At 42.9% G+C, this 14730-nt stretch overlaps 2 protein-coding genes across 4 annotated transcripts; both read right to left on the bottom strand.

Moving 5' to 3' along the window:
- Positions 1-701: 701 nt before the first annotated feature.
- C2H7orf25 (chromosome 2 C7orf25 homolog) lies at positions 702-4570 on the bottom strand. Of its 3 annotated transcripts, none has more exons than XM_064443849.1 (2): positions 4452-4570; positions 702-2278 (listed from the first exon to the last, which is right to left on the bottom strand). In XM_064443849.1, exon 2 carries the CDS (start codon positions 2260-2262, stop codon positions 994-996), a length of 1269 nt encoding a protein of 422 aa, XP_064299919.1. In that variant the 5' UTR covers positions 2263-2278; positions 4452-4570; the 3' UTR covers positions 702-993. The 3 variants fall into 3 exon arrangements, with proteins under 3 accessions (XP_064299919.1, XP_064299918.1, XP_064299917.1); XM_064443848.1 differs by lacking the exon at positions 4452-4570 and adding an exon at positions 4030-4159; XM_064443847.1 differs by lacking the exon at positions 4452-4570 and adding an exon at positions 4003-4139.
- Positions 4571-8244: 3674 nt separating this feature from the next.
- PSMA2 (proteasome 20S subunit alpha 2) lies at positions 8245-14722 on the bottom strand. The gene is made up of 8 exons (XM_064443850.1): positions 14594-14722; positions 12242-12318; positions 11488-11620; positions 10954-11076; positions 10472-10553; positions 9295-9368; positions 8739-8796; positions 8245-8656 (listed from the first exon to the last, which is right to left on the bottom strand). Exons 1-8 carry the CDS (start codon positions 14632-14634, stop codon positions 8540-8542), a joined length of 705 nt encoding a protein of 234 aa, XP_064299920.1. The 5' UTR covers positions 14635-14722; the 3' UTR covers positions 8245-8539.
- Between the last annotated feature and the right edge of the window lie 8 nt (positions 14723-14730).

Raw genomic sequence — 14730 nt, 5'->3', positions numbered from 1 at the left:
GAAGAAATTGTTGCTTATTCTTCTCTCTGCCATAGGGCAAACTATCAGTTAACATACCCCACAAACCTCCTCCTCCTCCACCATACCAACACTAAAGGACCTCAGTGAGGCATTTTTTCAGGTAACCCACAAGCAAGAGCCAAATTCAAGTGCACCACAAGTCCTCAGAGAGCTTCGCAGTATCAAAAGCTACCTGGGTGCAGGCTCAGTTTAGGAGTATTCTGTTATGTGAAGCCTCAAGATGAGTTCTGCACCCAGGAAGCCTTTGCACTTGGGCAAAGGCAAAGAGAAAAGGGAAGCAGATTTGCCTCCTTGGCCTGCTACCACTGGCTGTCCAGTTTGGCCCAAGAGTCAGAACATACTAGTGCCAATAAACTCCAATTTCAAGGAATTTTTCCCGGAATTTTAAAGCTGTTGCCCAGTTCAGTCTAACATGGTATAAATACAGAGTTTTTTTTCAGGAAAAGAAGGAAGACTTATGTTGGTTTCTGTTCGTGGCTACTAGCCACATCTTCACAGAACAGCATACATCCCAAAAGGCATAGGTCTCCACACAAGTTACCTCTGAATCAACCGAGAATTCAGTTGAATAGGATAGGTCAAAGAAAGATTTACGTTCCACAGAAGTCATGTCTGAAGTCTATCTATGGTGCTGAATTTAATCGCTTTGAAGAGGACAAAAACAAGGGCACAACAGCAACTGTGCTTCAACTGAACTTTTTAATAGGGATGGATACAATTAATGTACTGTAAGCCAGTTAACAATTTTCACCGAAATCTTCTTACCTTAGTGAATAAATTAATGGTCAGCTGAACAAAAAATACCCAAGGATTGAGTAAAGACACTGCAAATCCCTTGAGGAGCCCTCCCGCCGCTACAGTTACTGTTTTCACTGATACACACCCTAAAATGTATTGTCATGATTCTTCTGTTTCTCCAAATGCCTCCACTACAGCACCTGCAATATTTCAGTGACTAACTCATTAAATGACTTATAGTCCATTATCAGGTGGGCAGCTCTTTGGTAAAGGTGTGGCAACAGATTCTTTACTTTCTGTCAATGCTCGTGGCTGATGGACAAAAACACTGAACCTTACACCTTGGTTAGCCGCTGCCCTCACAAAACCACTATTTGCGGTCATGGTGATGGCTTTTAAAGCGTCTCCTGTCCCAAAAATGGTTAGAGAACGGCTGTTGATTTTAGAACTAGCCACTAGTCCTAAGGCACGGTCAGACAGCTGATCTGGCACCACATTAATTCTTTTAACAAGCAATGCAGCTCGCTCTTTTTCCCCAGGTCCTCCCAGCGTTTCCAAGATGGACTGAAAATCTCTGACAGCAGATTCACAGGCAAAGAGCTCTTTCCCCTTCATGAACTCCTCCAGCTGAGGCAGGACTCTTTCCTTCCTTTCTTGAGCCGCTTGCTCTGTTAGCACTTTTTCTTTGAAGACGAAGTAGCAGCCACCATAGCTCAGAGCAGAGACATAGGTTATTAAGGTAGTGATGTCCAAGTTAACTCTATTACACACATTTACTTTGATCTGGGTAGGAAAAGCAATGCTGGCCAATAAATTCTTCCGGTCTACTCTGGTCACCTGCAGGAGATCAGAGCCTTCTTCATCCGATTCACTGGTGCTACGGTGCCTGTTTTCTAAAGATGGCTCCACCAATGAGTTCACAGCAACAATGTCTCCTCGCACAGATATTCCCATCTCCTTGAGTCTCTCTGCCATAGGACTGGACACGCTGTTGAAGAACGCAAAGATTATGTGGGGATTGCTGTACTCCACTGGCTGCTGACGGCTTGCCTGCAGGAAATCCTCCGCCTGCTCAATGGCACTTTTGTCACCATACTGGCCTCTCCCCAGCCAGATGTTATGCAGGGCCTCAGCCTTCCGACCAATGGCCTTCACCCATGTGTGACCTCCGTTTGCAACAACATCTACCACCAGTGTCTGTTTGTCTCCAAACCTGTCCTCATAAGCAAAGACATGAAGGACACTGACAACGTCCTCCAGGTTCTCTGCTGACTGTATAACAGCTTGGAGATGGGTAAGGTTTGTACTCTGCAGATGGGATTCTTTAATGGCAACCTTCCCTGCCTCCACCTTGTGTAAAAAGTTTAGCTCAGCCTTCAGTTTGCCACATAGTTTTGCCCCACCTTCTATTCTTCTTTTCTGGGACTTGGAAAGGGCTTCTGCTCTCTTGATCAATTCTTTGGCAACAGCAATTCTTTCAGACAGCAGTGACTGAACAGACATGTTGGAAACATTATTCCTATCAAGTGAAAGCAAGAGAGAAGATTGTTATTGCATGGCCAAGAATAAAGACAGTCAAAAGAGGTCTTTGCAACAGTATACACTGGAGCTCTGCAGTAGATTTAGCTCAACAGCTACCAGTATTGTAAAGCACAAGCATCAGGAACGTCAGAACAAATCTCATCGAAGAGATCAATTCCTTTCCTTCGCCTCTGGGGATCCAAACCATAGCCTCAGAAGATGTCAGTTCTCAGTAAGGGAGAACAGCAGCATTCCAGCCTCCACACACATCTTGCAAGTTTGTGGTTTTTCCCCTGGCGTGTGAACCCTTCATTGAGCTAGTCACTCAGAGAGATCTCAACTATCACAGCTCATTTGCTAAAGTTACTACCCAGAGGAAAATTAAGAAATCTTGTTAATGCCATAAGCAAATCTTGCCTCTCCCTCTCACCAATAAAATATAAAAGCTACCCACCATGCTTACAGGCATACATAAAAAGAGCAAAGTCTGCCTCCCAGCAAGTATTTTAACACAACATAGAGGATGCCCATTGCATTTTACAATTATGGGTAGCACAGCTCTGTCTTCCCCAGCTTCCACTGCACAACTCTGTGAATGAGCCTCAAATAACCTCCTGGCAAAGGTTCAACATCACACAGCATCATGACAGGCTACAATTCATCATTCTAGAGCCAGGTGGATCTAAAACTCTCTGTTTTCTAGTTCTACTAAAGATTTACTGTGTTGCACTCAGGAGGTCTATCCCTTTGCATACACATTACTTCAGTATGTCCCCCTGAGGAAAGGATGATAGGAATTACTTAACTGAATGTGTACTGGCTTTGAAAAACTTAGGATTCAATACACAGCAAACAATATCATTTTTATGACAGGCAGTAAATAGCCACTATGAATAGTGAAATATACTAATTTTGTGTCTCAACTACAAGTATGAACAGACGCTCCTGTAATTCTTACCTAAGCTGCATGTTGAATCAAACTGGTATTAAAGGGCAAGACAAATGCAGCTTCAGCTGAAAATGAGCAACAGGATATGGCCTGGGTCCTACAACAGGCTCTGCCAGTGACGCTGTGAGCTTGGCTTCAAGCGGTTGAAATCACCCTTGCATGATGTACAAGTTCAAATTCAGTCAGCATTAACTGCTACAGGCCCAGCTGATACTCAACACGACCAAAATCTCCCCCTTCTTCTCAACCAAAAAGCCTAATGTCTTCCAACGTGACCTACTGACTTTCTTCAGGGTCAGAGGAGAGGGAAATTAGTTCTTTCCTCCCTAAAGTCTTCCCCATTGCCACAAGTTTACTCTTATATGCAAAGCAATGACTAAAAACCCTCACTTACTACTTTGGCACCTCTTCCCACAGCAGCTTCATCTTCTACAAACATAAAAATTATTCAAGATGAAGCTTGCCTCCAGTTTTTCAGTGAAAGTAACCCCACAAACCCAACTACTTTTTCAGCACCACAACTGCGAGGCGGCCTTGTTACCAACCACAGGGCTGCTCCTTGAAACGAGGTGGGGGAAAAAAAATAAACCCCTTCACACGCACGTCTGCGGCTAGCAGGAGCCGCGGGAGGCCGCCCCCCGAGGCGGACCCGCCCCAGCCAGCGCGGCCTTAGCCCGCCGCGGCGGCCACGGCCGTCCCCACGCCCACCATTTGGGGCGCCCCTCAGGGCCCGCCCCGCAGCCGCAGCCCGCCCCCCCTCGGCAGCCACGCACCGGCGCTGCTTCACCGGCCTCCCTTACTCTCGCGGTCCGCATCTCCGCTGGGCGGGGAGCAGCGGAACGGGCCGCCTCTCCCGGCCCCGCCTTCGCGCCGCTCCGCGATCGAGCCAGAGCGGCGGCGGCGGCGGCGGCGGGGGGTGGGGGTGGCGGCGCCATCTTGGGTGAGGGCAGGGTGCCCTCGGCGCTTGCCCCCGGCCCGTCTCGGCAGCGCCGGCGGACCCCGGGGAGCCCGGCGGCGCTCCCTTGCCTCGCCCCCATCTGGTACACCTCCCCCGGCAGGGTGGGCGGCGAGGCTCGGGTGGCTGCGGGACGCGGGCTCCTGCCCCCTTCGCCCCCCAGTCACCGCCGGGGCGCAACAAACCCGCGCCCGCCTCGCCTCTGCGGGCGTTGCCGAGCCCTGCTCCCTCCCCTCCACCGTGCCACCGCCCGCAGCCGATACTCACAGCCCGGCGGCAACAGCGTCGGCCCCGGCGGCGGCAGTAGGCGGCCCGGCCCGGCCCAGCGCCTCCCCCGGGGCGGCCGGGCGGGGACAGGCTCGCCGCACCGCCCCACCCGGGCTCCCCTCCCCGCCGTGCCCGCAGTCAGGGGCACGACCGTCCGCAACTAAGCAGGTATTTAATTCCGAAAAGCCTTTATTAAGGAGCAAAGACGTTTCGGTAGGACTGAAAGGCCAGAGGCAAGTCAGCCTTGGGCTTGACCTTCAGCGGGGAAGAAGCAGCCATGGCTTGATGCATGTCGGGCCCGTGAAGTTCAGATAACAAAAGCGGGCCTTATTAAACCATTTGGTGCTAGATGGGGGCGACTGCCCTTGCTCTCCCCGAGCTGATGACTGCTTCCAAGCCGCCGGCATCTCCCTGGCCTCCAGCCTCCCTCCATGCTGCAGCAATACTCCCAAACAGCACAGGAGAGACTTTCCTCCTCTACCCCCACTCCTGATGGCTGGTTCCTACAGCAAATAGCTGTCAAATCATTTCACAAAATTCTGCAAAGCAATAGTAAACCAAAGCAAGTTGTAAGGGGCTTAACGCACCTGTATCTTCTATCATATTGGAACCTACTTAAAGTCACAACCTCAGGAAATGGTGATACCATTCTCTGATCCCGATCCTACCAGTTAAATAAAGCCCACAGAACTACTCTGTTCTCGTAGGTGTCACACAATCCCAAGTTCCTCAGAGCAGATCATCTTCCAGGACATGTAAATCAAGAACCTCACCTACTTTAAGCAACTAGTGTCTCTTTCAGATGACTGCATTAGGAACAAGATAAATGAAGCAAAGTCATACTTCATGGTCAGCTTAAGTAATAAAGCTTCTAATTTGGCGTTTCTCACAAATGAACAATGCTTGTCCACTTTATTCACCCTTGACCATGCTTTTTGCAGTGAGTTGTTTTACAAAATATAGAAAATACTAGTATCTTAACTAAAAAAAAATGAATTACACTTTTTGAAAATGACCACAACCATTATATCATTTGCTACTCCATTGCACTAGTATCTCTCACTCCTGAAGTGGTTTTATTGAGAAATACATCTCAAAATTACTAGTTCCTTAAATTCCAAGGATTTTGAATAGAAAAATATATAAATTAGTTCCCTGCAGTTTAAAGCTTCCCTTTAAATACTAGATAAAATTTCGTTACTAATTCTAGATGTGCAGTCATCCAAGTATGGCAATGATTTTCTTCAGTGTAGGATTAAGCAGTTTAAAAAAAACCCCACACTCCAAATCACCCCACCTTCCCCAGCAGAACAGTGTAATATCAAGGTCTATCCACCTACCACTAAGAAACTAATTCTCTAAATAAAGCCTAAGCTCAAAATATTATGCACACTCTTTCCAAATTACACCAAGTCCCATGAACTTTGATTCTCTGTAGGGCTCCAGTGAATCAGGGAGCTTTAGGACTCAGTTCTTAACAGTGTAAAAACCGTCTTTCTCAACTGCCACCTTGGTGGCTCACCAAAATGAATAACTGACAACCAACCATCAGACTGTGATATAGACCTACCCTTCTTGTTTCACACAAAGCATAGAGCAATTAAATATTACCACAGAAATGACAGGGGCTATGAAATCACGCCTCAGAGAGACAGCCTGAGGAATGAGCTGTCAAAGGAGTTAAAACCAACCTTTTTGTCATAAAAGGAGACCATGCACTATTGTGTGGTTCTACAATAGCCTCGTGATAGCATCTTCATCTTTCTCAAGGCACACTTCTACTTGTTCTCAAAAGGTGCCACTGTTCAGCAATAAGCACATTGCACATTTTACCCATTTAACAGTTTACATTCCTAAAAGCACTGACTGAGGCAACCTGGTATAAATTGACATTCAGGACATCTGACAAATGTACTAACTTGATGTTGCCACTAACGCACAACATTGGTACATAACAACATGAATTAAAACCAACACCACTTTTGAAGTATACACTTCAGTAGAAACACCCTGTGTGACAATGGTTGTCTGTCCTCCTAATGGGGTGGGGGGAGCGGGCAAAACCCCACCCTCAACATTTATACCAGTTATCAGGTATCTGAAGGACAGCACTTTCCTCACTCAGAGCATAATAGTTTCCGTACAATGCACACAACTACATTTAAATTATTAACCCACAGGAAAAGATGGAAGATACTGTTTTTTCACTTCCCTTCACCACCTGTGAAATTAATAAAATTCTACATATGGAAGTTGTTCAATTGTTAAAAAACAAAACAACAACCAAAACCAAACCACACCCCTAAAACCCTAAAACATTTGGATTTTTTTGTTTGTCCCATTGTTATCACCTTGGGAGTGAGACTAAGAATTTGAAACTTGCTTTGGTTTCAACTACCCTTCGTAGGGTGTTCTTTGCTAATCAACTGTTTCTAGTAGAGGAGGCAACTAACCTACTGCAGTTCACACTAACCATGTTCTGAAGTACCTGTCTGCATTTTTTCACACAGAAAACTACTTTAAATATTTATGTAGTGTTAAAAAACTGAATGTGTATAAATAAATGTGTCAATAAATTGAAGATGTAGCAATACAAAGTCTCCAGTTTCAGTTCCAGTTGTTCATTTTCCCAAGAAGAACCAGAGCATGGATTAGTTTTCAGAGTAAAATATTCAAAAAGTGATCTGGCATAAGTCTTAATGAACCTTTTGGACACAGCTTTTATTTCTGACATTAGGAAATAAAACTTCATTTAGGGCATGCTTCAGAAATTCTTATTTACCTAATGACAACATAAAATATCAGAAGACAGACATTGGAAAGGACACTTCACACTTTCTCCATTAGCTCTGGCTGGCTAACATGTAACCTGTCTGGCTGCTCCCATCCGTGCTTAACCTCACGTACGAGCAGAGTGATCCAGCTACCACTCCCAGTTCACTATCAACATTTGAACAATCAGACTGCTTAAAAAAATATCTGCGAACAGTAAATTAAATGGCTGCAGACTAGATTATTTCTGCTGAAAAAAAAGTACATATAGTTATCCTATTTCTTTTGCGGTAAATTTTGTGTTCCTGCATAACCCGAACAATTCTACACATGTACAAATGTGTCGAAACATACACCCACCACATGCAGAAATATTCAAGCATCTAGTTCTGCACCTGTAGAAGTTGTGACGCATAAGTAATTTAAAGCACTCTTTTAATTACTGCACTTTGACAGTTATCTTGCAAGTTGGAAAATGCTTTAACACAATTCAAGCGATAAAGTAATTACATTACAAATTCTCATTTTGCTTTGTATATCCTGTTGATTTTTATTGATGGAGATAAAGGCATTTAGTTTTCGGTAAGTTATTACTTCCATTATTTTTAACAATATTTTAAGGTTGAAAAAGTGCAATTTCTAGGGCCAAGAAAATAACCTAAGTAATAGAAAACAAATTCTTGAGACACAAAGACCGAGAGGGTCAAGAACCAAGATGCTCAAGTCAAGTATATCACCGTTCACACCTGAAATGGAAGACACTGCCTCTTTGTGAAAATACATCATTTTTTTATACCAGATAAAACAATTTTTGGAAGTAACTTAACATTTAAACAACATTCAAAAGTGAAAAAAATTATCCAGCCCACTCAAAATTTAATTTCTTTAAAAGAAGGCCTAACATGAGCTCATCATGGCTGATACATACGTGGAAGATTGCTTCCTCAACAATAAAGATACTGAAATCTCAGCCTTATGCAGATAAATAAGCTATGATTAAAAAGACACACAGACACCTTCCCCCGAAACAGTGTCCTTCAAAGTTTATTCTTTAGCCTTTTTCAAGCTGTCATTGTAACTTTACATTTTGTACAGTATTTTGTGTACAAAGATTCCATGTATCAAGGGAAAGGATTACTTGTAATAAGATTCCATGTATTACAATATTAGGACTGTTGCACTTGCACCATGATATTTAAAAAATCTCTCTGACAAACCACGTAGAAATAAGTATGCAAAAACTGCAAACAAAAACATTTAAGTAGCCAAAATTAAAAATACTTTTGTGTGAATCACACAGTCTTGCTCGGTTTCTACTAGGCTATTGCAGCCAAGTAGTCCTTAACCTCAGTTGGAGTGAGCCTCCTAAAACCAGCTTCATTACAGATGCCAACTTCAATGTTGTCTTCTGTCATTTGCCCTTCAAAGCTCTCCTATTAAAGAAAATACAGTTCAGTGAATCCTATCAATGATACCATAACAGTAAGAAACTTTTGTCTTAAATATTTTGCTAACCTTTAGTGTTAAGATAGCTGTATGAATGGCATCTTCGAGCTCCAAATCTTCATTATATCTGTAAGCAGAATTTAATGTATTTCAGCATGGGACAAAGATCCTTCCAAATCCTAACAATTCTGGAGTCTCTAAAAACCCAAACACTACTAAAATCTTCCTATTTCTCATACAGATATAATTTGTAAGCACTGTGATATTAACAAAGTTATTCTTTGTGGAAAAAAAAACCACCAAACAAAAACAAACCCAAAAACAAACCCAAACCAAAACATTCCACTACTTTTCCTACTGACACTATATAGAACAATATTTCTGTAAATATGTTGAATATTATGTTTATTGCACTGAAATAATTTGCCATAAACACAGAAATTGGGGTTCAAATAAAGCAAATTTCCTGTGCATGTGTAAATAAGTAAACTGAAAGCATCCAATCTTAAGCATTTTAAAATTTTGTTCTGATAATCTAGAAGCGTGCATTTTTTTATCTGGCTGTTTTACATGGAACCTGAACAAGACGGACAGTAGCCTTTCAGACCAGTATCAAATACATTACCTTTTCTCAAGGAATGTTTTCCCATTGACATAATTTTTTCCCATTGCTGTTGCTTTCCACGCGAAGTAAGCTCCCTGTAGAAGCAACAGTCTATTTAACTGGTTTGTATAACTTAGTCAACCACTCCGTATTCAATTACTTGGTAAAAAGCACAGAAGCAATTATGAAAATACTGTATGCTCTGAGAATATAGGAGACTATTTTGGATCACATGCAGACTAATTTGATATGGAAACATATGCTGTGAAAACGTACAAAACATTTGTATAGGGCCCCACCTATCTTCATCCTCCCGCTACTTTGAAAGATAAATTTAGTAAGTCATTAGCATAGTTTTGATTTGGGATTCCTTGAACAGAAATAGTGTTTTGCCCTTGACAGTGAACACAGTTAGATCTTTCCTGAGGTTCACGCCATATGCTCTTCTTTTTTAAGATTAAGTAATGTAAACAACTTGTTGCAAATCAGCCATCTGATTTATCTTAGCTACTAACGGGATATTGAGCCATCACTTCTGTTCTCTCCTTTGGCATGAAGGCCACCAGCAGTTCTATGCCTCAGTCAAGTTGCCTTGCACAAGGCATCTGCATTTTGTTTTTTACATCTGAGCATCAGGTAGTAATAAAAATTTCTGAAGGTTATAAATGATCACTACAGTGACCATGTTTTTTGTTTCACGTAAGGCGTTACAACTCACATATGCATCAAAGGGTAGTTCTTCAGAAGTGCAGTGCAAACACAGCAAATAAACTCAAATTAACCACTGTCATTAAACACTAAAGCATATGCATTACATTTCACAATAGAAGAGATTTTGGCCTAACTTCCATCCAGTTTAGAGAACAACTATTTGAGTTGTTCATAAGCAGTCAATTTTTTTTTTCCTGGTACCTGCTGCAAAATGCCACTCTTGCTGACACTATCAACTCGGTGGGAGGGCGTGAAAAGGGATGATGATCTCCCTTCAAAAACAGCTGCCATCCCTCAAGCAGTACAGGAACGGGCAGGCACAGAATGATCCAGGCTTGCTCCAGGCACCTACTGAAATGGCTCATTCTGACTTCTAAAGTCATGTTAAGGGATCTTTTGTTCTAGCTCTGCACCCTTCTTCAGGAGCACATATAAAGCTTCAGATGTTTTATCAAAGCAGTAGAATTTACAAACCCAAGATACTTACAGATGGATCTGACTGAAATAAATAGGGCCGCCCTTCATTCCAGCCACATATTAGCAGTGATACACCAAATGGACGAACACCACTACAGGCAAAAAAATGACCAGACTAAAAAATCACAGTCAATACGTGAAATTCATTCAGTGAAATCCAAAGGTGACTAAATCATTTTGGATGTGTTAACCTTCCCCCAAATGCCTCCCACCAGTCCAGAGCTGTGATCAGGACCGATTAGTCAACCAAGAGTACAAAAACAAAAGCATGCTGCCTTGTCTGACATGCTCTTTTGCAAGGTATGCAGACCCTATCTCTCCTGCTGCCCATTAGCACTCCTCCCGTTGGCCACTTCTCCATGGTGGGCATTCTCCATTGAAAAACTAACTGCCTTTTTGACAGAAAAAATGGAATCACCAGGTAGCTGTTATTCCTTACGTTTAAAAAACATGATCTTTCTAAGCAGCCTCAGAATTCAGAAAACTACATACCCAGACTGCGTGTACTCCTGCATCACAGAGGCAATTCTCTGTACTAGCTGAGCTGTTGGAATGGGCTCATGATAAACCAAGTAATATTGCTGGGCCAGCTTCCGAGCTCTGTGCACAAGTACTCTAAAAACAAAGACAAAATTGGTGTGTCAAAGAAATTCCAACTAGTTTTCACAACTAGAACTAAAAACTCATAATAAACACGATGCTAAGGAGTTATACATCTGGCATAACACCAACATAAGAAAACATAGACTGTGCTGGGTTATCTTTATCAGCTGACTAGTCTGTGAAATACTTAAGCTGAAATTAAGGTTGAATTACACTGCTCTTCATTCCCTACTCATTCTTTAGATAGAAGGTTACTTGCCAAGGTATTGAATATAGTAAGAAAATCTTGATGTGAATTTCCTGTACAGTGAAATACAATATAATATTATGCCATACACTTAGAAAGAGCTAATTGCTATCTGTTTCTTACAATTCTTGCATGCAAATGCATCTAAATGGCGACCAAACAAAATTTTTTAATACCTGTAATCTGGACCCATACCGCTGTATACTAAACCTATATGTTTGGTAATTGGTTCTACTTTGTGGACGCTCCTTTCATCATAAAGAATGGATTTCTGCTTCTTCTCAGTTGCCAACACCACTCCATTTGCCGCTGGAAAGGAACAAGATTTTTTTTCCCCCATATTAAACTAAAATTATGGAAAGCAGTCAAAACACAGAACCAGTTTATCAGACTGTAAAGAATTTTGCTTCTCCCTTTCTAAGAAACCCTTCAAGTTTACAATCACATTAAACAGAGAAACTCTGATGAACCCACCCAACACATTGTTTCTCATTGTAAATAATCATACATCTCCCATAATCCCATTATGAAGATTTTGAAGCACATAATAATTGAGCAGTTGAAGTAACTTTTGGTGTAATTTCAATATATATGGACACACAGCTGGAGTTATTTACTTAAGAGACAGGAACACTCAAAAAAAGATGTCTACTCCTACCAGCTAAGCGTCTCCAAAATCAACTCAGCAATTTTCTTCTCCTACCACGGAGCTTCCTTCTTTATTAAAAAAATAATCACTGAGTTGCAGAAAAAAGCCCAGGAAATATTAAACCCACTAAAACATGTGAAAAGCCACTGAAAGAAAAACAAAATATTTAATAGATGCCAAGAAGAAGAAAAACCCAATACAGAGTCCAAACTATTTTAGTTCTCCCAAATGATACTCAGAATCCCGTATCCTTCACTGAAGTAGTTATTTTCTGAACATACCTTTAATCCCAACCGATGGAGCTCCTGCAGCCACTGCAGCCAAAGCATATTCAATCTGAACAAGCTTTCCAGAAGGACTAAAAAGGAAAATGCAAAAGTAAGCCTAACATAGTTCTGATATGCTCAAATCTTTCCTAAAATAATCTGATGCTAACTTGCTTTTTAAATCCTCTTTGTGCCTAGCATCAGCATATTCTAATCAGAATTAAAAAAACAAACCCAAAGCCCACAGTTCTGAAGATTCATAACACCTTCTAAAAGAACTGGACTGGTTCAGCACAGAACACTCTGCTGCACAGTGCTACTGGGATACTCACACAGCACCTGCCTACAACCCTGATGAAGGCTAGTGTGTGTCTCAGATAGGGAGCAGCAACTGGAATGCAGGTTGAAGGAGGGCAAGTCCGTTCTCCAACTTTATACCATTTTAAATGAGTTTCCCACTCAGTGGGAAAAATCTTCAGAGCACATCATGACTTTCTACTGAAATAGCATTACATGTGTGGTTTGCAAAAGTCTTCAAGACACTGATGTTCACTGCGGAAAGGTACAAGCAAAACACAGGTACTCTTTTTAACTGGTAAGCACACATCAGGTCAATGGCACAACATATAAAGAGCTCCCATTCCATCCCCAGGTATTCCTGCATTTTGTTTTAATGATCATTCTGGTAATGGATACAGAACCATAAGAACAGAGCAGCAGGTGTCAAGCCAACAAAGTAACTCATCCAGCATGAGGGCATCAAGAACGGACCCCTCAATCCCCAGGGAAAAGGACAGCACAGAACCGGTCACACACTGGACAAGTGACTTTGCAAGTGGCATCTATTTTCTGGGCTGTATTTCAGACACTGCTGTTTTAACAGACACAGAAGTAAAACAGTAAGTTATGTAACTCAGTGTGTAGAGGAGTTAGAAAAAAACCTAAGTTAGCAATAATCAATTAATACAGTTATTTATACACTGGGTAAACAGCATATAAAGGTGACATGGTAATAATTCTAGCTTCTCCCCTACAAAATACTAGCAAACCAGAATAGTTTCCTTGCCAGCAATTAAAATATACAGAACATTAGCAAAACATTTTAAAACTAATCACGAACTAAAATAACCAAGTCTCAGTACAAGAAACAGATGAGTGAGGGAAAGTGTAAGCAGGTGTATTCTCTTCTGTGTGAGAATGCTGTGCTTCTGTACAGTATAAGAAGTTTCTAACTCCCTTAGGAAACTATTTCCAAGAGCTAATAAAAAACTCAACCTGCTTGAGTAAAGCAGGCATGCTTGGCTGTATTCATCTATTAAGATTCTTTTCCTAGTCTTAGATTGTGAACTGCTTCATTTGCTTGACTGCAACAAGCCTTTAGTAACCCACTTTGCAATTACACAACATTACTCTCCTCTGAGATTAAGCAGGTACTTCAGCAAAAGCAGCACAAAGATCCTTACATTCAGCTTCTCTTTTTCTATGTATGATATAATTCCGGATAGCTCAATATTTTCAACAAAAAAAAAAAAAAAAGAAGAATGGGATGTAATTTCCTTTTCTCGGAATTAGTCTTAAGTGTACATATTAGAGCAACACTTTTACAGATACCACCCCAATAGCATATTTATTCTGTGCATGCAATCGTCCCACATCTAGGCAGTGCACAACACAAAGTGCAAGGAGAGCGTTGGCTGCAAAGTGCAGCAGGAAAGGAAATAAACTACTTAAAGCTCATCTGAAGGCTTCTTTCATTCCAATATCTGCAAAACTCATTCGGAAGCAAGCTCTCAAAATACCATAGCTCAGGTATCATCGTGCATTTCCAATTACCTCAGACTTACAGAATTACTACCCAGCCTGAAGCGTGTGCATGGGGACCCCAGGTTTGCTAAACCGTTCCACCAACCACGCGCTACAGGGCACTACCAGGACGTGACAGACTTCAGGCTGGCCCCACACTGACTCCTGACTTACAGCAACGAAAGGAAAGACAAACAGGGACCACATCCGGGCCCGAGGTCAGGGATCAGGCGCGACTCGGGGCTCTTCTCTCAGCCCCCACCTACATCCCCACCAGCGGCCGTTCGGCTCACGAAGGCTCCCGGCAACAGTGTGCCCCACCCAGGCGAAGGCGAAGCCGCCCGATTCCCGGAGTTCTGCCCACGCCCCTCTCGTCTGCCCCGGTCCAGCCGCTGCCGCCCCCCGGCCCTCACAGGCCCGGCTCCGCGAACCCGCAATGACTCTGCAAAGTCCCCTCTCCGCCCTGCCCCGCCGCCCGAACACCGGTCCGCGCAGGCTGCACACCCTCCTCCCCCTCGCCCGCGGGCCAGGCACCTAGGCCCGCAGCCCTCTGCCTCCGAGTACCTGAACGTCGTGAGGGAGAAGCTGTAGCCGCGCTCCGCCATTTTGGAACAAAGCCCTCCACTCCGCTTACCACCTCCCTCTGCGCAGGCGCAACCGCTCCACTCACTTCCTGCACGAGGAGACAACTAGCACGCTGA

The sequence above is a fragment of the Phalacrocorax carbo genome, chromosome 2 (genome assembly GCF_963921805.1).
Source record: "Phalacrocorax carbo chromosome 2, bPhaCar2.1, whole genome shotgun sequence".
In the NCBI taxonomy this organism is placed as follows: Eukaryota; Metazoa; Chordata; class Aves; order Suliformes; family Phalacrocoracidae; genus Phalacrocorax; species Phalacrocorax carbo.
Note: the sequence above shows the minus strand (reverse complement) of the source record. Positions and strands in the feature narration are given on the sequence as shown.

Excerpts from the sequence above, each read along its gene's own strand:
- C2H7orf25 (XM_064443849.1), bottom strand. The coding sequence starts at position 2,262 with ATGTCTGTTCAGTCACTGCTGTCTGAAAGAATTGCTGTTGCCAAAGAA.
- PSMA2 (XM_064443850.1), bottom strand. The coding sequence starts at position 14,634 with ATGGCGGAGCGCGGCTACAGCTTCTCCCTCACGACGTTCAG. Across the intron at positions 12,319-14,593 it reads TTCTCCCTCACGACGTTCAG|TCCTTCTGGAAAGCTTGTTC; the intron begins GTACTCGGAGGC and ends TTTCCTTTTTAG. Across the intron at positions 9,369-10,471 it reads TATTTCAGTCAGATCCATCT|GGAGCTTACTTCGCGTGGAA; the intron begins GTAAGTATCTTG and ends TTGCTTCTACAG.